Raw genomic sequence first — 25,294 nt, 5'->3', positions numbered from 1 at the left:
AAGTTACTTCACATCTGTGAACCTCAGTTTCCTCAGATAGAAACCAAATTAAGAATAATACCTTATAGCTTTGTTGTGAGGAGCAAATGAAATAATGTATGTTAAAGTCTTAGCATGGTACTTGGCACAGAGTAAGTTTTCAATAAATGTTAGGATAAAATGACCATGGCAGCATGTGAAAGTGATTTTCTGATCACTTAAGAAATCTGAAAAATATTAGCATTAGAAATTTTGATTGCTTTTTTGTATTCTAAAAACTTCAGGGGGCAAATATATGAAAAATTCAATTAAAAAGAACCAGTTTTCACATCTCGTTAGTCAATCCGCAGTTCCTATGGGGGTGCTTATTCAAGCTTCTCCCTTTTAGATTGTTTCCCTTTTGCCACTTGCATTTTTAATTGCATTTTCTCTTTACTATAGACTTAAAAGAAATGCATCTTTTTTGTTTGTTTGTTTGAAACAGGGTCTCACTCTGTCACCCAGGCTGGAGTGCAGTGGCGTGATCTCTGCTTATGGCAACCTTGACCTCCGGGGATCAAGTGATTCTCATGACTCAGCTTCCTGAGTAGCTGGCATTCACCACGTCCGGCTAATTTTTGTATTTTTAGTAGAGACGAGGTCTTGCCATGTTGGCCAGGCTGGTCTCCAACTCTTGGCCTCAAGTGATCCACCCGCCTCAGCCTCCCAAAGTGCTGGTATTACAGGTGTGAACCATTGCAGTCAGCCGAAATGCATTAATTTTTTTAAAGTTAGGGTAGAAATACATGTAAAATGAAAAGTAAACCTTTCCCTCCCACCCAGACTTATTCTTTTTTTCTCCAGAAATAATCACTATCTCCTTTATCAAATTCTTAGCAATCTTTCAAGCTTCTGAACACTTTTTTTTTCACACAAAGGAGACCATACTATAATACTTCTGTGCTTCTTGTTTTCTCATTTAACACAATAACATGTTATATAACAAAACTTATAGATCTACTGCATTATTTTTAATGGCTACATGGTAGACCTTTGCTTAAATGTAACATGCTTTAAGGCATTCCCTACTGATAGGCATTTATTTATGACTCTTGTTACTATAATAACAGTGTTTTATACCTTATGCACAATGTTTTATACATACCTTGGCAATAATATGTGTAGGACAAATTTCTACAAATGATACAATTAGGTCAAAGATCAATGTATTTTTAATGTGAGTAGATATTACTACCAAACTGTCCCCCAATGCCATGGGGTGGTACCAAATTGCACTCCTCTCTCTCTGCAGGGCATGAGAGTATCTGCTTGCCTGCAACCTTCCACCATATGTATTATCTAAGTTTTAAATTGTTTTGATCTGACAGGTAAACAAATTCTTTGCCTTTTAAGTTTTTGTTTTCTTTGTCATTTTAATTTTCATTTTGTAAATTACAAATGAAACTAAGCATTTGTAATGTACTTATTAGCCATCTATATGTTTACAAACCACCTGGTAAAATATTTGCCCATTTTTCTATTATTTAATAAATTTGTAAGTGTCTTTCTATATTAAAGGAATTAATCCAGGACTGTCATATATCATGTGATACAGCATTACAACTTAAAAAGAAACTAGTTGCATCACTAATTACATATTCATATCTATATATCAGATATATAGCTGTTCCATCTATATAGCCTAAAAGAGAAAAATAAAATGAAAAAATTGAGACCGATTTTAAGGTTACAATAAATGTCGTTCTGGCATTTTATGATTTTACTTAATAAAATAAGCAATATCAATCAATCATTTATTTACTATGTTTACCCACACATATGAGTGACTCACAGATTTTTAATTAGATTAATTATAATTAATAATATTTCAATCTTTATATCATTTTACAAAAATTTACTGTATAAGAGATCAGGCCATATGTGACTTGCCTAGAGAACTAAGTTCTGAAACATACCTCTTTATTGCGTTACCTATAATTATTTCATGGTGAGTGTTTAAAGTCATCAAGATATTTGATAAAATAATTCTAGAAGAAACCAGTACATACTAAAAAGGGTTGACAGTAGTGATAAGAAGCAAGATGATCATTTTTTTTTTTTTTTTTTCTAAACACTGGTGGTTGGTGAATGCTAATACTAGAAAAAAAATCACTATTTTATGATTCTTAAAAATCTCCACTTTTTCCCGTGAGTAATGCCCCAATTAGACTAAAAGTTTCTGAGAGATTGAAATATCTTATAGTTCTTTATAGGCCCCATAGTTAATAATTTTTCATAAATATTTGCACACTAAATATGAAATTAACAGCCATTTATAACTACCTTGAGTGTTACCTAGTTAACACTGTATACTGGGGCTTAGGTAAAAATCAGTGATTTCAGGATAAAGACATATGTTCCCATATCTAACTATTCCTGCTATATCTCTGATTCACCATGCTCACATACAATCCCTTATTCCTATAGTATTATCTTTTATTTAATCCATTAAATACTTTAAAGTTTTTCTCATCTATTTATTGTTTCCAGTTATCTAAACATAACTAGTATTTACTAAACTATTAATCGTTTGCAGCAGTATATTTTGGGAAAATGAATATAGGTATAGGAAAAATTATAGAACAAGAAAATGTCAAAAGTCAAGGTCAACAGTATCAATAATACCACGGAGTCCCATGTCCTTGGAACTTGAGGGTGCCCAAATCATGATGAAATGGTCCTAAAATAGGCCAAAATGGTTTTAGAGGTCATCTGCTTACAAAAGTGCAGACACACACAGTGGCGATTCTTCTATCCTTAAGTTTCTCTTGCTCCACATATGCCTGGATTTGTGAGAATAATGTGACTTAGAAGACTGTGCAGATCCAGGACTCTGAGAGTGGGGAGAGGCCCTCTGCATGAGGTTTCGGGAAATGGCCCTCTGGAGATTCTTCATGGAAGACCCTGCAGCCATGTTGATCACCCAGGGATGGTCCAAGGCCTGGCCAGCTGACATGCGATGACCAGCCTCCAAAATCAGTAGTTTGTCTATAAAGTCCTTTGCCAAGTGGGAAATGCTTGGCCAAGGCTGAGAACAAAAATAAATAAGTTAGAATAAAATCAACAAAATAGAAATATACACAAACACAAAGAACCCTATTCTTAATTACATAGATTAATGTCAATCAAATCCAAAAAAACTTTTTCGAATAAGCAATTTTAATACTGTGTCATTACATACATAGAGGAACTAAACAACCACTTTTGAGGGAGGAAAAGAAAAAACTTTCACAGAAGAAAAAGACAAACACAAACACAGAAATTCTCTTCCAAACTCTGTCCAATGAGTGAGAAAACCTTCTCAGAAATCTGTCCATTGTGCTGTTGTTATCAATACGAGTTCCCATACTGCACTTACAGGAGCTGGACAAGGCAAAGCAGCTGTCTTTTATGAACTATGTCAACATCAGGTCAATGTGTGCAACATTGTGGTCATCTCACAGAGTTCCTGTGACTTCAAGAATGAGAAGGAGTAGAAGGGGAAAGTGGAATGGATTGAGAAATCATCAGCTTTCCCCTCCCTTTGAAAGCTTGCTCTGAGCCAGGCACAGTGGCTCACGTCTGTAATCCCAGCACTTTGGGAGGCTGAGGAAGAAGGATCTTTTGAGTCCAGGAGCTTGAGACCAGCCTGGGCAACACAGCAAGACCCCATCTCTACAGAAAATGTAAAAATTAGCCAGGCACACTGGCACATGTTTGTAATCCCAACTACTCAGGAAGCTGAGGTGGGACGATTCCTTGCGCATAGACATTCAAGGCTGCAGTGAGCTATGATGGCACCACCACACTCCCGCCTGGATGACAGAGTGAGACCCTGTCTCTCAAAAGAAAGAAAGAGGAGAAGGAGAGAGGGAGAGAGAGAGAGAGAGAGGAGAGAGAAGAGAAGAGAAGAGAAGAGAAGAGAAGAGAAGAGAAGAGAAGAGAAGAGAAAGAAGAGAGGAGAAGAGAAGAGGAGAGAGGAGGGGAGGGGAGGGGAGAGGCAGAGAGAGGGAAAGAGAGAAAAGAAAGAAACGAAAGAAAGAGAAAGAAAGAAAAAAAGAGAGAAAGAAAGAGAAAGAAAAGAAAGAAAGAAAACAGAAAAGAAAGAAAGAAAGAAAGAAAGAAAGAAAGAAAGAAAGAAAGAAAGAAAGAAAGAAAGAAAGAAAGAAAGAAAGAAAGAAAGAAAGAAAGAAAGAGGAAGGAAGGAAAAGAAAGAGAGAAAGGGAGGGAAGGAAGGAAGGAAGGAAGGAAGGAAGGAAGGAAGGAAGGAAGGAAGGAAGGAAGGAAGGAAGGAAGGAAGGAAAGGAGGGAATGAAGTGAAGTGCACTTCCTCAAACACACTGGGCCCTCACTGTTCCCAGTCAGCTGGGAACAAATAGAGTCAACATGTAATAAATAGATTAAAATAGATTTGACTACAAATAGATTCGACATGTAACAGCGATGACACAGTACAATATGCACGGCTAAGTAGTTCCTATTTCAGGGATTTATTGTGGCAGTGTTTACAGCAATTGCATATACTTTAAGTACAATAGCAGCACTTCATTGTGGCATTTGTGAGCATGGGGATAAGAAGACTGTTGCTTTATACTCAAATTTGCTTTCTGCATTATCTGCTGAGAAAGAAAAGAAACATTTAATCTGAGGAATGCAAGCCCCTTTAAATTATCAGGCCAAGAAAGGCACTGAAATATAACAGCCTTCACTTCTCATTCCCCTCTTGAGCTAAATAATTACCTCCTGAAGCCACTTGCTATGTGGGTTCTACACTAACTAACACCAAGTAGCCATAAAGTGCCATAGGTTGGACACCATCACTCATACCCTGCAGTTCAACAACATAGCCAATCACTAATCAATGTTATTTCTGTAAACCAGTGTTAATTCCTCTCAAACAACTTTGTATCAGCCCAGACCGAAGAGCACACGCCTCACAGAAGTTAGGACGTTTTCCAGAGCAGCTGTCCTCACTTTGGCCTGATCACACAAGCTCTTAAAAATTATATTTTGTGCCTCAGCCTCATCCTTTAGGTTGACACTACCAGCAGATACCACATACCTGGAAAACACTGCAGTTTAGTATCCTTTGTCCTCTACAAAAGAGAAACATTGAGAAAATTGCCCGTACGTTTGCTGTATCTCAAATATACTTTCTAGTTGATGAGTGTTTTTAAAAGATGGTGTTTCCAAGGAAAGACAAGGGAATCCTTCTATGTATTGTCTTTGCCCTTGTGTAAGGATAAATCAGAGTCCATACATAGACACCACACTCTCCAATCTCTGCGCACCCTATTAACTCTAGGTTTTGTTTTTTGTTAATTTGTTTGTTTTTTTAGAGATGGGGTCTTGTTATGTTGCCCGGGCTGGACTTGAACTCCTGGTCTCAAGCCATCCTCCTGCCTCAGTTTCCCAAGTAACTGTGACTACAGGCCCACTGCTACCCCCACCCACGCCAACTTAACTCAGAATTTGTTTGTTTGTTTGTTTTTGAGATGGTGTCTCACTGTGTCGCCCAGGCTGGAGTGCAGTGGCACGATCTTGGCTCACTGCAACCTCCACCTCCCGGGTTCAGGCGATTCTCGTGCCTCACTCTTCCAACTAGTTGGGATTACAGGCATGTGCCACCAAGCCCAGGTAATTTTTGTATTTTTGTAGAAACAGGGTTTCACCACGTTAGCCAGGCTGGTCTCAAACTCCTAACTTCAGATGATCCGCCCGCCTCGGCCGCCCAAAGTGTTAGGATTACAGGCATGAACCACTCCCCCCAACCTTAATCCAGAATTTGAATAAGAAACCAGTAAAAGAACTCTTCTTTTTTTTCCTTCAGTGTATTTAGGTAAATGAGACATGAGAAATATTTATCCCAGAAATAAAAGTCATAAAATAAATGAGCATATCTGATAAATACTCAAACACAGGAAAAATAAAGTATAACCTCTGCAAGTCTAGAAAAAGCACATCAGTGGCTGACACTCACAATGCCATGCCCTCTGGTTCTGGCTAGACATCTATTTGGCCCTGAATCCAGACACATTTATCTGAGCTCAAGACTATTTAAATGAAGGTTAAATTAGATGGCTCCTCTGGAACATTTTAAGACAAGCAACTGAATCTTTCTGAAAGAATATAAAATATGTGCAGCAAGGTTTATGGAGAGCTTATTAAGATGACCCCAAATGATTGTACATTAAAATGCAGTTGCAGAAAATAAAGTAACTGGAAAAAAAGTTCTTCAGCCAAAGCTTATTATTCAAACATGAGTTATAAATTGCAGAATTCCTGAGCCATAAAGAACAACTGGAGAGTATCTAGGAGTCAACTTCACATTTCGTATTAGAAAAGGGCAGCTACGGAAAGAAAATGAACTATTTCATTTTTCTTTTATTAATCTAAAATCGATTTTCATCTGTTTAGTAAAGTATAAAATAGACTAATATACATATATGTACATATCTATTAATGAATAAAAATGGAGTATGCATGCCCCCAGATGTTTAACTAATAGTGCTATATAACCAAAAACAACTACGAAACCATAGCTTGAATCGAATACCCACTATGGACCAGCTGTCACCTGACAACATCATTTAGTCTTTTCACCAGCTTTCCCATCCACTTGATGTCCAATAAGCTTTCCTTATAATTTCTCCTCCCAAATTTGGCCATCTCCACTCTTTGCTTCAAAATTCCTCTTTGTTTGGCGTTTCTCGACAGTCTCAGGTAGACACCGCCCCGAGCCCCACTGCTAACGCATCTTACTGTGGAAAAAGCATGAGGTCAGTGGATCTGGACTAGACAGGCTGTCTGACCACACACAGCTCTGCCACCTCAGGGTCTCAGTTTCCTTGTCAGAAAAATGGGGATCATCATATCTCCTTCACGAGATTGTCATTAGGACCAAATTAGACCAAGGATGTGAAAAATGATTTTCAACCTGTAAATATTGTTACTGTTGTTCTTGTTTGTATTAAATCCTTACACCTTAACTCCTTCCTCAGTTCTTTTGTGGACAGATTAACTAACTGAACTTAGAGAACTGGAATATGAAAATTATCCAATAATTCTCAAACCAGTTCCACTCGCGATAGCATGATAAATGTGCACCCTCAAAAAAAAAGTTATGTGTTAAGAGGTGATGAACCATGTTACAAAGAAAAGGAGAACTTTATTTTATCCCAAGATCATTAAATTAATTTAGTTGCAAGTAAATTGTAACATTTGTGGATATTTCAGGGCTTTTTTTCCCCCTTTCTATTTTCTTCATCTGGTTCTTTGCTTATTTTTCTGTCTTTTCCAATAGAGATTGGCTTCACCGTGTAAAACAACAGTAACCCAAAACAGGCACAAAACTGAACCTTATACCAGCAACTGCACTACTTATTAGCTTTAAAGGATTCAAAGGAATTCAGAGGGATGGTATCTTACATGCTCTAGATATCTTGACTCTCACCTTCAGAGAAGTAAAAAATGATTATAGTTTACTGCTTTCCAGTTTTTTGATGAACAATTTTCCTCTACTGCTTGCCCACATCCAGGCCCTTTAAAAGAGTCTGGCTCTCGTCGCACAACACAGCCTGACCTGCCCTGGCGAGGACCTTGCTGGACTCTTCTCCAGCACGATTTCTCTAACTTCCTCTCAGTGGTGACTCTCTAACCCATCTCCCCAACTTGCCGCTCGCTGGCTCTGTTCTCCAACTCCCTCCTATTCTGTCCTCTTCTTCCTTTCAGTTGCCTTCCATGGTCTGGTAGTCAGACCCTTCCCTCTCCAGTTTTCTGCATCAGTTTCCAAATTAAATGTTCTGTTCAGGTTTCTCTTTATCTAGGGATCACCCATCACTTTGTGTACTATGGTTCCCCTATCTCTCCTCCTCACCATGAGTCCCAGGAATCCCATGGAGATTGGTGGCTCCTCTTCCGGGAGACAAGAGTCATATATTCAAGATCAATATTTTCATTCTCTTCTTTTTTATGAACACAAATTAGTGGGGCTAATTTAATATCTTGTGAAAGAGATTAGTAAATATCCAAAAGCTAACTAGGTAACTGGTTTAAAAATGACTAACAGTCCTACAACTAGTCAACGCTTTAATATTTCTCAGTTCCTTTGCATAAATGCCCACAAAGAATCATTATTAAAAATACTTATTAGGACCAGGAGTGGTGGCTCATGCCAGAAATCCCAGCATTTTGGAAGGCCGAGGCAGAAGGACCACTTGAGCCCAAGAGTTCAAGACCAACCTGGGTAACACAGTGAGACATTGTCTCTACAATAAATACAAAAATTAGTTTAGTGTGGTGACGCGCACCTCTAGTCTCAGCTTCTCTGGAGGCTGAGGTGGCAGGGTCACTTAAGCCCAGGAGGTTGAGGCTGCAGTGAACTGTGATCATACCACAGTAACCAGCCTGGGTGACAGAGCAAGACCCTGTCTCAAAATACAAAGAAACAAAAAGTATTAAAAAGCTAAACACTATACACACATACACACACACAACATAGACCCAGTCCCTAAAATTCTAGATGCAAACCTTTGAATTTAAGATTGTAATTAATGTTGCAATTTGCTAAATATAGAGCTCTTGAAGTATAGGGTACTTATCAGTGGATTTCATTAAATAATTTTTTAAAAGCTACAAATATCTCTATTTTTAAAAAATAAATAAATAAGCTATCCTTCAATTCCTTGCACTAGAAGAACTCATTGTCGCATTTATCTCCACAAAAATCCTAAGTTTTATTAAAAATTTCTACTCGTGACAACCTTCTGATGAATTTTCCTTCCTTCTTTGAACATTAGTGTATGGTCTTTGTAGAATTTAACTCAAGGCTTTGCAAATAAATGTTACGTAGGCCGGGCGCGGTGGCTCAAGCCTGTAATCCCAGCACTTTGGGAGGCCGAGACGGGCGGATCACAAGGTCAGGAGATCGAGACCATCCTGGCTAACACGGTGAAACCCCGTCTCTACTAAAAAAATACAAAAAACTAGCCGGGCGAGGTGGCGGGCGCCTGTAGTCCCAGCTACTCGGGAGGCTGAGGCAGGAGAATGGCGGGAACCCGGGAGGCGGAGCTTGCAGTGAGCTGAGATCCGGCCACTGCACTCCAGCCTGGGTGATAGAGCAAGACTCCGTCTCAAAAAAAAAAAAAAAAAAGTTACGTAAATATGCCCCAAACTGATTACTCTGCATGATTGTGTTAGTAGTAGACACGGCAAAAATTACTCTTCCACCTCTCAGGGAGCAGAAGATTCCATACATCATTTTTGTCATAGATATTTAATATTTTTATTTCTTTATTTCTCAATCTACAAAGCAGATTTTTAATGCTTTATCTTGCCAAAAATGAAACTGCAGAAGGAAAAGCGTTGACTAATTATGTCAGAATGCTCTGTCTGCTGGGGCATTTGTAAACTCTGGGAAGAGTGAATACATACTCACAAGTCATAGGTACCATTTAATTTTAAAATGGAAAGTTAACTAATCTTACACTAGGCTCATAAAGAGGATATTTTTGTGCGTGAAGGGGTTCTGCTTTGAGAGAAGGAATGCTTCCATTTCTTTACTCATATTGGAAAACACTAAATTTAAGTAAAATTGGGGACAGTTGCAGTTTTTTGAGCACCTACTATTTTTCAAAGCACCAGAAGTTAACAAGAGGGGTGTTCCATTTTCTCCAAAGAAAAAACAACACAAGAGTGGCCAAAATAATTTTTTTTAAAACTGGCCTTTGAATCCCAAATCAACAGATGACTCATTCTTCTATGCATAATATACATTTATTATTCATAACTAGTGCTTATAGTATAAACATATAGAATAATGTGTTTATTATTTATAACTAGTTCTTGCAGTATAAAACTAATAAAATATAATATAAACATAGTATTAATATTAAGTCAGTTTCTGGAAACTTTACTCAAATAGTTCCCTTCCTCTCAACTCTGTGAATTCCACTGATGATACCAAGGTCAAGATGCAACCTAATCAAGGAAGCAGACAGCATAGTTACGTTTATACTCTAATCACTAATGCAAGGTGAAATCTACACAGTCAAAACAAAATGCACCACCATCATTTCCCTTCCTAGAAACGTTATTGTCTGTGATTGAGTTTAAGAGATGAAGGTTTATATCCATTCAGTTTAAGGCAAGTCAGAGAAGAGACGAAGAAAGTGATAGAGCAGAAAATGAATTTACTTTTGTAAGATTTAAAACCACTAAAATTATTTTCTATAAAATAACTTTTAAAGTAAAAATATCATTAAAAACTGTTAGGCACCACATTTTTTGGTGAGCATAAGTACTTAGGAACTAAATCATAGGAATGGGAAACAAATTACAGGAATTAAGGCTTAGCAGACCTATCTGAAATATGGTAGAGTATTCATTCCAAGAATTCTAGTCATGATGGAAAGAGAATTAAAATACTGAAGGTTCTGCTTTTGTTTCCTTTTTTCCTACTTAATAACCTGAATGGAGAACAAGAGAATAAGAGAAATTAGTGGAGAAAAGGAGACAGAACAAAATTGGGATCATGGCTGATGAAAATGAGCTTAATCAATCAGACATGTTACTTCTAAAAGAGAATATCAGCAAAAGTTTTTCCTAACAGTGTGAGAATCATAGATGAACCTAAGTAGATAGGGACCATTTTCTATCAATATCCATGCGGGATTTAAAAATATATATACATATATACGTTTTTAGGCCAGGTACTGTGGTTCACATCTGTAATCCCAGCAACTCAGGAGGTCAAGGCAGAAGGAACACTTGAGACCAAGAGTTCAGGACCAGCCTGGGCAATATAATGAGGCCCTATCTCTGCAAAACATTTTTTTTTTTTTAAAATGAGCTGTGCATGGCACATACCTGTAGTTCCAGCTACTCTGAAAGCAGAGGTGAGAAGATTGCTTGAGCCCAGGGAATTTGGGGTTGCAGTGAGCTATGATCACGCCACTGCACTCCAGCCTGCTGGGTGACAGAGTGAGACCTTGTCTCTCAAAAAAGAAAAAAATGTTTTTAATACCACTGTCTGTCCTTGTCAGCTGGCTAATATGGTTGTAAGACTCCTTTTTAAAAAATCAGTGTATTGCTCACCAAAAAAACATGACTGTGATACAGTGGAATATAATTAGACAATAATATATGATTCACAACTCATTGATGAGAATTCTTGTAATTAATCATTAATATTAAAATTCTAACACCAACCTTTCTTCACTATTCCATGTAAAAGATTTAAAAGGTGCACTTGATAAATGAAGTTTGTACTGCAGAAAAAAGCCATAAAACTAATCACTTACTTATGCAAAATTCAAACTTTCAGTCCCAGTCTCCCAAGTTAATAGTAACAATAACAAAAATAACGAACATATATATAGCACTAACTCTGTACATAGTAGCATGTGAAAATAGTCTCAGCACCTAAATCTATTAGCTCAATTGATCTTCACAACAACCCTGTTAGGTAGGTGCCACCATGATTACCATTTCACAAATGCAGAAACTGAGATACAGAAAATTTTTTAATGTCCAAAGTTATAGAGTTAGTAAATTGCAGAGCTGGTAGTGGAATCCAGCCAGTCTTGTTCCAGATCATGGATTTTTTTTGTTTGTTTGGTTTGTTTGTTGTTGTTCTTGTTTAGAGAGAAGGTCTCACTCTGTTATCCAGAAGACTAGAGTGCAGTGGTGTGATCATAGCTCGCTGCAGCCATGATCCTCTTGACTCAGCCTCTCAAGTGGCTAGGACTATAGGCACATGCCACCATGCCCACCTAATTTTAAAAAAATGTTTTTTGTGGAGATGGGGTCTTGTCATGTTGCCCAGGCTGGCCTTGAACTCTTGGGCTCAAGTGATCCTCTCACCTCAGCCTCCCAAAGCACTGGGATTATAAATATGAGCCACCATGCCTGGCCCAGATTGTGTTCTTTATTATATTACATAGTTTTTCAAAATACTTATATCAATATGCATGCATGTACACACACACACACACACACACACACACACACACACACTCACATATGCATGCATCTGAGCTCTAAAGTTTTTTGTTTGTTTGTTTTTATTTTTGTTTTTGTGTTTTTGAGAAAGAGTCTCACTCTGTCACCAGGCTGGAGTGCAGTGTCTGGAGTGCAGTGGCACAATCTTGGCTTACTGCATCCTCCGCCTCCTGGGTTGGAGCAATTCTCCTGCCTCAGCTTCCTGAGTAGCTAGGATTACAGGTACGCGCCATCACACCCAGCTAATTTTTGTATTTTTAGTAGAGACGAGGTTTCACCATGTTGGCCAGGATGGTCTCGATCTCTTGACCTCGTGATCTGCTCGCCTCGGCCTCCCAAAGTGCTGGGATTACAGGCATAAGCCACTGCTCCTGGCCTAAAGTTTTTACATTTTACTAGTTAGTGTATTCCCTTATATGCTTTTGCATATATTCTGCCTATTTGGAATCTTCTTCCTTCCAGAAATTCCTACCCTTCCTCCAAGATAGCACAGATGTGGCCCTTTTCCTGGACCCTGACCCAATTTTCCTAAGAAATGATAGATTTTCTTCCATTGCCCCTGTGAACTTTGAGGCTTTGTTCCCACTTGTATTAAAGCACTTGTAGTAGAAGAGATACATAATCATACTTGATCTCTCAGCCAAGACCATCAGGCTCCTAAAAGCAGAGACACTGAGCAATTTTTATGGGGTTATTCCCAGAGCTGAACAAAATTTCTGGCACGAGGAAGGCCTGACCAGAAGGAAGGGGTGAGGACCACATAAACATGTCTTCAAATGGTCTCCATGATGAGTCCTTTACTTAGTGTCTCAAGCACGAGCTCTGCCACCATCCAAGAGCCATTGTGATGGCACTGGCAATCAAGCAGATAAATGAAGGCCTTCCTTGCACACTGGGGAGGAAATCTTTGCTCTCTTCCATCCCTTCTCCACCATCTGCTGTACCTGTCTACCCTGGCTGCTCCTCCAGCATTGCAGAAAGCAACTAGAAAAGGGAAAGCCCACGCCTACCCTGCAAAACCCAGTGAATAGGGTAAATGTAGCCTTTCAGACCATCTACATGTTCCAGAATGGATCTAATACATTCAGCAATTAAAGATGTTAATTATCTAATAATCTACCTAACTATAAGTCAGAAATTCTAGGCTGTGTTCAAAACAGTTATATTTGAGATACATTTACTCATGCAGTTATAAATCAGAAACTTTTAATACTTTTCAAAAGCAATTTATTTGTAATTGAATGCATTCTCCATGCTTATTCCGTTTAGATGTCTTATTGAACACACAGAGAAAATATGGCAGTATCTCAGCCTTTAAGGAGCTTATAATGTCTTAAAGCAACAACCTATAGCAACCAGATTAAATTAGAACAAATGAAATTAATTGTAATTCTAAACGGTATTCGGAAAAGGGAAAGAACGACAGAAGTGGAATGACCATTGCAGATTTCATGAAAAAGAATATATTTCAAAACAAAATCCAAAAAAGTTAAACATTAGTATTTTGGCTAATTTTTACTTATATATGGGTGGAGCTAGAGTATGGCTCTGTTAGATACTAGTATAATATTTAGTATTTATATTAAACACATCACTCCCCTTCACCATAAGAGGTATACCACATAAATCTCTGGAAGTTTTCATCCAATTTATTTTATTTCATTTATTTATTTATTTGAGACAGGGTTTCACTCTGTCACCCAGGCTGGAGTGCAGTGTTGCAATCTTAGCTTACTGCAACCTAGACCTCCCAGGCTCAAGCAATCTGCCCCTCTCAGTCTCCAGAATAGCTGGGACTACAGGCACACATCACTATGCTTGGCTAACTTTTTGTATTTTTTGTAGAGATAATGTTTTGCCGTGTTGCCCAGGCAGGTCTAGAACTCCTGAGCTCAAGCAATCCGCCTGCTTTGGCCTCCCAAAGTTTTGGGGTTACAGGTGTGCACCACAATGCCCGACCTATTTAATTTGATTTTTATACCTGAATTCTGGGAAAAATAAGTGATTTATACATGTGTCATATCTGGAATTTCAGTTATAGGCAAAAGAAAGCCTTTTTTAAAAATGTGAATTATTACTTTACAGTTCTGCAAATCAGAAGTCTAAAATGGGTCTTATGGGCTAGCATCAAACTGTCACCAGAGCTGTGTTCCTTCCAGAGGCTCTAGGAGAAAATGCATTCCTTGCTTTTTCCAGCTCCTAGAGACTGTCCTTATTCCTTACCTCATGACCCCTCTCTCCACCTTCAAAGGCACATCACTTCAACCTGTTTCCATAGTCATATCTCTTCTCTCTAGCTTTGACCCACTTGTCTCCGTACTATAAAGAAACTTGTGACCATATTGGGCCTCCCAGATTATCCAGAATAATCTCCCAATCTCAAGAGTTTTAACTTAATCACATCTACAAATTCTCTTTTACCACATAAGGTAACAATCACAGGTTCTGGGTATTAGGGCGTGGACATCTTTGGTGGGCCATTATTCTGTCTACCACATCTATGCTTCCAGACTTGATGATATGGGAAACCAAAATATATCCACCAAGATATACTTCTTTGGCATATTTTGAGATGGCTCTTTAGAGGGGCTGCAGACACAGCAATGACTGTCCTTTTGTGGAAAAGATTTGCATCTGTAGAGGAAATCTACATTAGCAAAGTAAACAGTGGATGTAAACAGGATTTCTCTGAGACCCCTTATCAGCCTTATCCTGAACTAGGAAAGATTCACTCATAGGAAATATCTGACACTATTAAAGTTCCAACAGGGAAACCGTCACCACTGGATTCCATCTATTCTTTCTGAGAGCTGCTACCTGAGAGACACCATCTGCAAAACAAGACAGCCGTTGCTCAGCATGCCTTTGCTCCCCTGTCCCTCCCGTAACCTGTCTCCAGACTCCAATTCTCTCTTCCTTTCTGTACAGTATAAAAACTTCAGGCATTTGGCCCTTCTTTAAGTCTCATCTTTTGTGTGGCTCCTGTGCACAGAAATAAATTTGCATACATCTTCTCCTGTTAATCTGCCTATTGTCAGTAGGTCTTATAGATTCAAATTATATTCAGAAGAAGGGGAAGGAAAATTCTCTTTACCCTACAGTGGTCACCTGGTTTTAAATAAAATTAGTATAATTAGCAATTACTAGATGGACAATAGATGTTAAATATACAATAATATGATGACAAATGAAAACATGATGATATTTTCTGAGTCTACCAATATATGATTCCTTGGTATTATGGACTGAGTATTTTATTCTCTCAAAATTATCTGTTGAGCCCTAACCCCCAGTGTGGCTATATTTGGAGATGAGGCCTCCAAGTAATTAAGCCACCAAGCCTGTGGTATTTTATTATGGCAGCCTGCGCTGACTAAGACACTTTGTGATATCAAAAGAAATGTTAATATGCTGGACATGAGTTCCTGACAGACTTGGGGAAGAAAATGAAGATCATATAAATCCAGAACTTCATTACAAGCAGCCGCACTCCTCTGTGGTGTATGCTGTCAGTACTCTGGGGCTATAGGCAGGCATTTCCTCAAGAAACAGAGGGTGCCTTGCAATTCCCACTCTGGAGATGCTGTCAGTGCTTCATCTAGACCCTGGGCCTGTCTTTCCTGTATGCATGCACACACCCCTCTTTTTAAGTGCTTTGCTTCTAAAACTCAGCCCCCTGCTCTTTTTCAGCAGTCTGCCCCGGGGCTCATGGAGTCACTTTGCCTTGACCTCAGAGGGCCTGAGAATTTACCACCATTACCAACCCCAGTGACCAACAGATAGGTGTGGTGTGAAAACCCTCCCATTAGCCTCTGGACAATGCTGAGAAGTATTAATATCTCCCCTGCTGAATAAGGCCTACCCTCTGTGGCCTTGGCCTCTTTGCCTTTCTTGTCCTGCTCCCCTCACTCCCCTATCTGTCTCCCCTAGAGTCTCTCCACAATAAATCACTTGCACATGAATCCTCTTCTCAGAGTTGCTTCTGGGGATACTGACCTTAGGAACTCTCTGAATTAAACCTAACAAAAGGACTTTGTAACAGACAATATTGTATGTTGTTTATTATTCTTTCACATTAAAAAATAATTATAATATCTAGTCCAAATATGGCCTCCATGGACCATAACCCCAATATCACACTCTGTGTAGTTCCCCCCAACACTGAATCATGGCTGGCCTAGGACTCAGTAACCACAGAATGAGACAGACATGGATCTGTGCTATTTTCAAGTTTAGCCTTGAAGAGGACTGGCAACTTCCATAGCTCCCTATTGGAATATCCCCTTCCCTCAGCTGTCATGTAAAAAATCTGGCTGCCCTGCTGGAGAAAGCACATAGAGAAACCCGTGGAGGAAAAGAGAGCCAAAGATGCATAGAGAGAATGAGAGACAAAGTCCTAGGAGTCCCAGTGATCTAGTTGAACCCAGATTCCAGCCATCCCCACCAAGATGCCAGACGTTTGAGTGGGACCCTCATGGATATTCCATCCCAGTCAAGCCCCCAGATGACTGCAGTCCCACCCAACATCATGTGGTACAGAAGAGTCACAAGCTGAGCCTCGTCAACCACAGGTTCATGAGTCATAAAAAGGTGATGATTGTTTTAAGCCACTAGGTTTGTGGATGGTTTGTTATGCAGTGGCAGATAAAACCAAAACAGAAATGTGTATTCTTTGTAAACAAAACAAAAACAGAAATACAAAGATACTCAAGCTATAAAGAAAATCAAAATGATCCAAATCTCCATACCAGGAGAAAAGCCCTGTAAACATTCTATTGTATCTCCTCCTAGCCTTTTCCCATGCAAACATTTTCCCACATGAATGTGATCATAGTGTATACACAGTTTATATCCTGCTTTTATTCCACTTGGCAGTATATTGTGAAAATTTTCCAATGTCATTACAATTTTTAAATGTGCATAAATTGGGGACTATCATACTCTATCATATGGATGTTCCATAATTTATTCAAACATTCTCTCAGGACTCTTTTTAATTTTTTACTTTTGTAAATACAGTTCGGATTAGTACTCTTATAGTGAAACTTTTGCTGCATCTGGGATTACTTAGATTTTTACAAGTTGAATTATCAGATCAAAATACATAAGTTTTTTAAAGTTCTTAATATGGTTTGGCTCTGTGTCCCCACCCAAATCTCATCTCAAATTGTAATCCCTGTAGTCCCCAAGTGTCAGGAGGGGAACCAAGTGGAGGTAATTGGATCATGGGGCAGTTTCCCCCATGTTATTCTCATGATAGTGAGTGAGTTCTCACGAGATCTGATGGTTTTATAAAGGGCTCTTTCCTCTTCTCTTATCTCTCCTGTTGCCATGTGAGAAGGTCCAAGCTTGCTTCCCCTTTGCCTTCCGTCATGATTGTAAATTTCCTGAGGTCTCCCCAGCCATGCAGAACTGTGAGACAACTAAACTTTTTTTTTAATGTAAATTACCCAGTCTTGGATGTTTCTTTACAGTAGTGTGAAAACGGACTAATACAGTTCTAGATACATGTTTTCAAACTACTTTCCAAGAAACCTGTGACAATTTGTCCTCTACTAGTACTTAGTGAGAGAGCTATTCTCTCAGTACCCTTCGCAGCCATGAGTAGAATTTAGTTGTTTTCTGTTTTATCTTTATGAATTTGAAAGACAAATAAAAAGACATTTTTGTGTTCATTTGCATTTCTTTGGTCATTAGTGAGGCTGGACATTTTTCAGACTTTTAAAAATCAATGGTATTGCATTGTCTGTGAATTTTTCCCATCCCTTCCTACTTCCTTGTGTAAATTTTAGTTCTTATTTATCAATTTATATGAGTTTGCAAAAACCTATACATGTACCATAAGGCACTAAAGGTCTGTCAGAATGTAGAAAACATTATATTTAAATTTGTTATTTAACTTTAATTTTGCTCAAAGATGTTGCTGTAGATATACATGCTACGTTTTAAGTAGGTATAAGCAAATATCAATATTTTTCTTTATGAGAAATTAAAAGTCAAATAAATCTGCTCATCTGCTGCACATGAACTGAATTTCCTATTTTGTCAGGCTTCCCACACACAAGCATTGGCAACTTTCCTTCCCTACCCAAAACAACAAAAAGTTAACACGTTCATGAACATTGGGAGTTTCAAGTTTAATCAGTGGATAAATATTTTACACAAGCTGTGAGGTTAAACATTTCGCTGAGAAAACACTTCATCACAAAAAGGGCTTGGATCATCAAGATTTAAGGCAGAAAAATCTCTCACCAAACACCCAAGCGTCATGCTGAGCTTCTGTGAACACATTAGTCTAGTCAGCCAGCTCCGGCTCTGCACAGACTGGAGAAAAAATACTGCAGAGAAACTCATTTATCTACTTGATTGTCAGTGTCATGTGCTAACCACAGGCAGCTAGTAATGGAGGCCCTTGCTATCTTGAGTCAAATGGCTCTCAGTCAGGGGCGATTTTGCCCCACAGGGGACATTTAACAATGTCTGGAGACATTTGGGGGGTCCCACAACTGGAGGAGGTGCATTACTGGTATTTGGAGTAGAGGCCAGGGATGCTGCTAAACATCCTACAGCACACAGGACAACCCCAATAAAGAATCCAGTCTTAAATGTCAAAAGTGGCAAGGTGGAGAAACCCCACTCTAAACCAACACCATAGAAATAAAATAATGCTCTCTTACCTCTCCTGTATAATTATATTTGCCTTTCAGAATCTTCCTGTAAAGCCTTGTCTGATTTTCATCTTCAAAAGGCAGGAATCCGCTAAGTAAAACATATGTGATCACACCAAGAGCCCACATGTCCACTGCACTGGTATAAGGCTTCCTTAGCAAAACCTCAGGAGCTATGTACTCTGGGGTCCCACAGAGTGTCTTCATTGTCCAGTCACCGCTTTTGTTCCCAGAGTGTGCCAAACCAAAATCTGTAATTAAAATTTTCGACTCTGCACCTGGATGATAGTATAAGAGGTTTTCGGGCTTTAGGTTCCTATGAGTTATTCGCAGCGCGTGCAAATACCTAATCCCATCAGCAACCATCCGGAGGATCCTGACAGCATCCTGCTCTGTAAAGGATCCCTGAGCAATGAGTCGATCAAAGAGCTCCCCTCCGGTAGCCAGCTCCATTACCATGTAAACTCGATCCTCAGCCTCAAAGATCTCCACGAGCTGGACAATGTAACGATGGCTAACCCGCCGCAGGACGCTCAGCTCAGACACACACGATTCTCTACCTTCTCTCTCTCTGGTTTCCATCACTTTTATTGCAAAAGGTTTCTTGGTGATCTTCTGCTCTACCCTGACAACGCTGCTGAAACTACCTGTCCCAATAAGAGCTTTGATATCATATCTGTTGGGAAGAAAAAACAAACATGTTATCCCCAGAAGTGATGATTCTCAAAATTACGTAAGTCCATGCTTTATATCATTTTTTCTATCCTTCTATTCCTCCCATCAGATTTCTTTGCTAATTATTACTTGTGTTTATTATTTTTGAAAGCTGCCCCAAATCCTGTATCGAAATGGAAGAAAATGCTATAAAGGTAATTTGTTGGTAGAAAGACAACCTTAAATACAATAACTACCATTTATTATACAGTTATTATATACCAACAATTTTTAAAAATCTTATCCGTACTAAAACCCTGCTGGGTAATATAATGATACCCCCCTTTTTCAAATAAAGAAATTCAGACTTAAAAAGAAGTTAAATGAGTTCTCAAGGCCCCCCAGATTATGGTTGGAATGGATGGGATTCAAATCCAGCCCCTTCAAATGCATTTTACAAAAACTGTTTCAAGAATGTTAAGACCCCCTTCTACTACTTTCTTCCCTTCCTCTAGCCCTTGTTTTTATCATTCTTCAACAACAAACAAATCAAGTGGGGGAGAATACAGTAGAAGCTTACTCCTGTTTATAATTTCTCAAAAGACAGAGGATCCCATATCAGGAGACAGAGAATAAATAAACAGTGTGTTTCTTTGTGTTGCTTGGCTGTGAGCTCAGCCCCAGGCTCGTCTTGTACACAGTAGCTGTTACTAAGGAAGAAGTAAATGCAGCTGTGCTATTATAAGAGCAGGTTTCAGCAGTCTGGTGGGAGTAGTGCTATGGCCACCTTGCAGCCAGTAGTTTCTCACAGTCTCCCTCCATCCCCATTCCCGCGCTTGGAATCTCTAGGCAGTGAAGAGAATTTTAACATGGAATGTATGTCAATAATCTGTAAACCAATTATCCCACAAAAAGGCCAAGAACACCCTTTTACCTATGTAACAAATCTGCACATCCTGCACATGTATCCCTGAACTTAAAATAAAAGTTGAAGAAAAAAAAGGCCTGGATGTCAGCTCAGATTTCAAATGCTAGGGATCTTAAGCTTTAATTATCTGTGTAAACCTCTATTAAAATTTAAGAATCTGGCCAGGCACGGTGACTCATTGTGCAATCCCAGCACTTTGGGAGGCCGAGATGGCAGGATTGCTCGAGCCTAGATGTTTGAGACCAACCTGAGCAACAAAGTGAGAACCCTTCTCTATAACAAATTTAAAAATTAGCCAATCATGATGCACAGCTATAGCCCCAGCTACTCGGGGGACTGAGGCAGGAGGATCCTTTGAGCCCAGGAATTTGAGGTTGCAGTGGCCTGTGACCAGACCATTGCACTCCAGCCTGGGTGACAGAGTGATACTTCTGTCTCAAAAATTAAAAAGAAAAAAATTAAAAAGGAATCCTATCAAATTTAGCCCTCTACCTCATATTTAAGATGTGTCGAGAAAATGCTAGACTTAAAATCATTATTTTATAGCTGGAAAGAATATTAAAGTTGGGTATTTAATCCAACTTCTTGTTTTACCAATGAGGAAATTTAAAGAACACATTAGCCAATCGTTGCAGAGTCAGGATTAGAACACAGGTCTCCTTTCTTTTCTTTTTTCTTTTTCTTTTCTTTTTTTTTTTTTTTTTTTTTTTTTTTTTTTTTTTTGAGATGGAGTCTTGCTCTGTCACCCAAGCTGGAGTACAGTGGCATGATCTTGGCTCACTGCAACCTCTGCCTCCTGGGTTCAAGTGATTCTCCTGTCTCAGCCTCCTGAGTAGCTGGGATTACAGGTGCACGCCACCTTGCCCGGCTAATTTTTGTATTTTTTTTAGATTAGAGACGGGGTTTCACCTTGTTGGCCAGGCTGGTCTTGCACTCCTGACCTGAAGTGATCTGCCCACCTCAGCCTCCCAAAGTGTTGGGATTACAGATGTGAGCCACTGTACCCAGACTTCATTTTAATAAAACCTCTCCTAGCTAAGGATGACAGAGAATGGAATGTACTCAGGGAGCACCCAGGGAGAAGGCACGTTTTTATACCACATATTCAATACTGAAGATTCAAATACAAATACTAAACTATTCTTTAAATAGTCTTACTTCTTTTATTGAGCTTATTTTTCCTGTAACGTTTTTTTTTTCTTTGCCTTCTTGTTTGTTCTTTATATTCCTGTGTGTATTGAATAAAAATGACATTTGGCTGTACCAGATTACAGAAAACAGCTTTGTTCTCCACAGAGCACTTAATTTTCTGGCCAATTACCTTATCAAAACAGATAGCAATTTAGTAATCTTAAATAGATTCTTTCCCCTTTTCCCTTTCCATCTCTGCTTTTTTATTTACATGCATTCCCAGTGTGATTTTGAAGATAATCACAGGCATTTCAAATTCTATTGCTTTGCAGACCAACCAAGTTTTATATTACCTCTATTATGGATGAAAGCACTCTGCAAATGCTAATTTATCGCCATGCCCTCAAAGCTGCCACCAAACTCATTTGTTCACAGAATTAATCATATCAAACAAACTACCATTTCTGAGAACTACACTCTTTTGCTCAAATAAAAGAAGCTTTTTTCAATACTGTTAAGGGGCCTTCATATTTCCAATATTTGAAAAATTGCTAGTAATTTGGCATTGGAGGAAACAGTACACTTTAAGCCAAGATTTAGAGTGGTGGAAGTAAATGCTTCAGATTGTTATTCAATTTGTCCCATAACAAATTCTTACAGCTGCAGCCGTGCTCATGAGTCCTCAACAGCCATGAACGGTGACCATCTTTATGATTTGCGTGGTTATACCTTGTAAAGTGCCTAGCACAGAGAAGTAGCAATAAACATTGAACAAAAGAATCATTCACTGAATACATATTATTCCTGAATCATCATATATATATTGAAAATATTAAGTAAAAATCACATCAAGCAGGGAAGAATGCCTCTATAAGGTCTTTTCATTTCCTTCACTTTTACCCCTCCACTCTCTTAAAAGAGTAGCCTCAAAGTCAGTTTATAGGTGGGGCTATTTTGTATCATTCCAGAGACTACATAAATTGGAAATATTACTTTAACCTCAGTTGCTATTATACAAACTGGGAATTTTTGAACATAAAGATTTGAAACAAGAAAATAATAATAATGTCACAATCTGCTTGAGAGAAACAATTGTAATAAACTCCCAACAAGAAAGTAAATATAGCCGGGCGCGGTGGCTCAAGCCTGTAATCCCAGCACTTTGGGAGGCTGAGACGGGCGGATCATGAGGTCAGGAGATCAAGACCATCCTGGCGAACACGGTGAAACCCCGTCTCTACTAAAAAAATACAAAAAACTAGCCGGGTGAGGTGGCGGGTGCCTGTAGTCCCAGATACTTGGGAGGCTGAGGCACGAGAATGGCGTAAACCCGGAGGCGGAGCTTACAGTGAGCTGAGATCCGGCCACTGCACTCCAGCCTGGGAGACAGAGCGAGACTCCGTCTCAAAAAAAAAAAAAAAAAAAGAAAAAAAAGAAAGTAAATATACTCATATTTAAATTCTATCATCTCTTTTCTGCAAAAGTTATAGATGGAATCACAATGGAGAAGAAAGATGACTGTGTTCTAGTCCCAATTCTACCATTAACTTGGACAAGTCATCACTTAACCTTTGGGAACTCAACTACTCATTGGTTAAAGATGAGCCTTGAGTTACAGTCTCTGAAGCCCGTTGTAATGTTGAGATCCTCTACTTCTGTGATCCCTTTACACTCTATGGGGCTGGGTCTACCCGGGGATTGGGAATGAGGAGGGTGGATGAAGACTAGATCAGACTAGCATCAACTCTCTGACTACAAATGACCAGAGATGCTATTTAACCCATTCAGTCTTGACAAGACCCTGTACCTACTCAGATTCAGTTCAGTCATATTAGTCAGTTTTATTCTTCTCTAAACTTAGCAGCCACTGGACTAATCCTCCAGGAGTCATTAAAAGTTCTCAAAGAGCCAGGAAATGGCTCTGCATAGATTCTGGACAGAGCACTGTGATGAAGTGAGTGTGCAATTCTAGGACCAGAAGTGCCTTGGGAAGCCAGCTGAGCCACCCATTATTGTGTGCCCCCAAACACACAGAGGAGAAGGGGATTCTGTGATTTACTTGGTCAAAATGTCCAACATGTCCAACATGGTACACTCTGAGGAGGCCAACCAACTTGCAATCTTCTACATAGCGAGGGCTTATTTGTACTTCATGAAGACAGTAATCAGCATTGCACTAATGTCTACAGGAGGACTGGTGCCATGCACTGTGCAGCATAATTTGCATGTGTTACTTTAATTATGCTGCCAACAGTCTTATGAGATAGATACTCCCATTTTACAGAGGCAGAAACTAAGGAAGGAAAAAAGCTAAGGAATAGTCTAAATGGTACATGATAGAAGAGATAGAACTGGACCTTAAGCCTGGCTGACTCAAAGGCGTGTCTCTAGTTCACTCACTGTAATCCCAATTTTTAGAATTTAGTGGAAGATCCTTCACACACCAGGTCTGGTAGGACCCAGCCCCAGGATATTGGTGGCAAAGCTGTCTTCTGCCACAGACGCTGGAGGTTGGTAGGCAGTCCTCTCACAGCCCCACACCCCACCTCTGAAGACAGGAATTCTTTCCCTTGTTTGCTGCTGCTCCTGCTCTCTTTTTTCCCATCCTCTGAACTCCCTGCTCAGAGATGTCAAAGATAAATTGTACTGGGCACTTATGGAACACAGCAAAGAAGGCTTATCCCAGACTATTGCAATAGGGGTCAAGGCTTCTGCAACAGAGGAAAGGAAATGGACGCCTTTGAAAGAAAAGGCAAGAAAGTTTTTAAGCGCTGGGGTGAGCTAGTGGAAAAGAATGGGGGAAGGTTAGGGAGAGGTGGTCAATGAGATCTGTGTTTGCTACCTGGCCCTAATGGAAGTTAGGCTCCTACCCTCCCACAGAGACTGGGAGACAGTGGCCCTGACTCTCTTGATGACTACATTTCAAAGGGATGGCTCCCAGGTGCTTGAAAAGGACACTCTTGGGTTGTAGAAGATTTACATCTTAAAAGGGCAGAGAAGGGTAGATCAGTGGTCTATCATCCGAAAGAACCCTGTCCAAAATTGAGTCAAGCTGAAGGAAACCTTGAGGCGGTCTTGGCCAGGGATTTTTCTTTGTCAGCCCAGTCCCAGGCCAGTTCCTCACGTGGCGCTTTACCTGGCAAGGACCCGGGGGTCGAACTTGGCTCGGAAGCGAGCCACCTGTATCCTCTGCGCCGCCTGGGCCGCCGCCTCGGGCCGTGGCCCCGCACCTCCGACGCCGGCTTGACTTTGACCTTCGTGCTTGGCCCAGGCCAGCGCTGGCGGCCCCGGGACCACCTTCCTGCTGGCGCCGCACCCCATACCCGCAACACGACCGGCGCTCGCAGGACCCGGGGACTCGGGAAGCAGCCAGCTCTGTTCCTCCGCCCTTTATCCCAGAGCAGCTGCGAGGGGCGGCACACTCGGAAAGAAACCCCACTGGGGGGTCGTGGTCAGGCGGACAGCCCTCAGGATACCCGCTGACGACCGAGATGCCTGGAGCATCGCTGGTCACCGTCTGTGTGTGTAATCTGACGTGATGAAAGCAAAGTCAACCAGCAGGCAGAGCCTGCGCCTAATTCTCTGGGCTTCACTTTCTGCATCTCTAACCTGAGGAAGTGAACATATACAGTTATACGATTCTATAAAGGATATCGCCCCTCTAAAGAACTTTTCGCTGAGCTCATATTCGGATGACATGAACAATTAAAATTCTAAGAGCTTATAATATTTAAAGTAGAACTTCACTGCCTTCTATTGCATTAAACAGTTGACAAAGGCCTGTGTCTGGCCCTCATGACCATCTTACGGGTAATCCATCTAAGACAGAAAAACTTAGGGCCACAATAGATGTTTAGAACCCAGACGAACACCCTAAGCAAATACAAGGAGAAAACCTGTGTGTGTGTGTGTGTGT

General features: G+C 39.8%; 2 protein-coding genes across 2 annotated transcripts in view; both read right to left on the bottom strand.

Annotated features, from left to right (window-relative positions):
* RBIS (ribosomal biogenesis factor) overlaps window positions 1–25,294 on the bottom strand; it is an 872,964-nt gene that overhangs the window by 685,360 nt on the left and 162,310 nt on the right. The window lies entirely within an intron of this gene.
* PSKH2 (protein serine kinase H2) lies at window positions 1,378–24,699 on the bottom strand. The gene is made up of 3 exons (XM_050801246.1): window positions 24,515–24,699; window positions 18,675–19,341; window positions 1,378–3,046 (listed from the first exon to the last, which is right to left on the bottom strand). The coding sequence occupies exons 1-3, from the start codon at window positions 24,697–24,699 to the stop codon at window positions 2,735–2,737; spliced, it is 1,164 nt and encodes a 387-aa protein (XP_050657203.1). The 3' UTR covers window positions 1,378–2,734.

The sequence above is a fragment of the Macaca thibetana genome, chromosome 8 (genome assembly GCF_024542745.1).
Source record: "Macaca thibetana thibetana isolate TM-01 chromosome 8, ASM2454274v1, whole genome shotgun sequence".
NCBI lineage: Eukaryota > Metazoa > Chordata > Mammalia > Primates > Cercopithecidae > Macaca > Macaca thibetana.
Note: the sequence above shows the minus strand (reverse complement) of the source record. Positions and strands in the feature narration are given on the sequence as shown.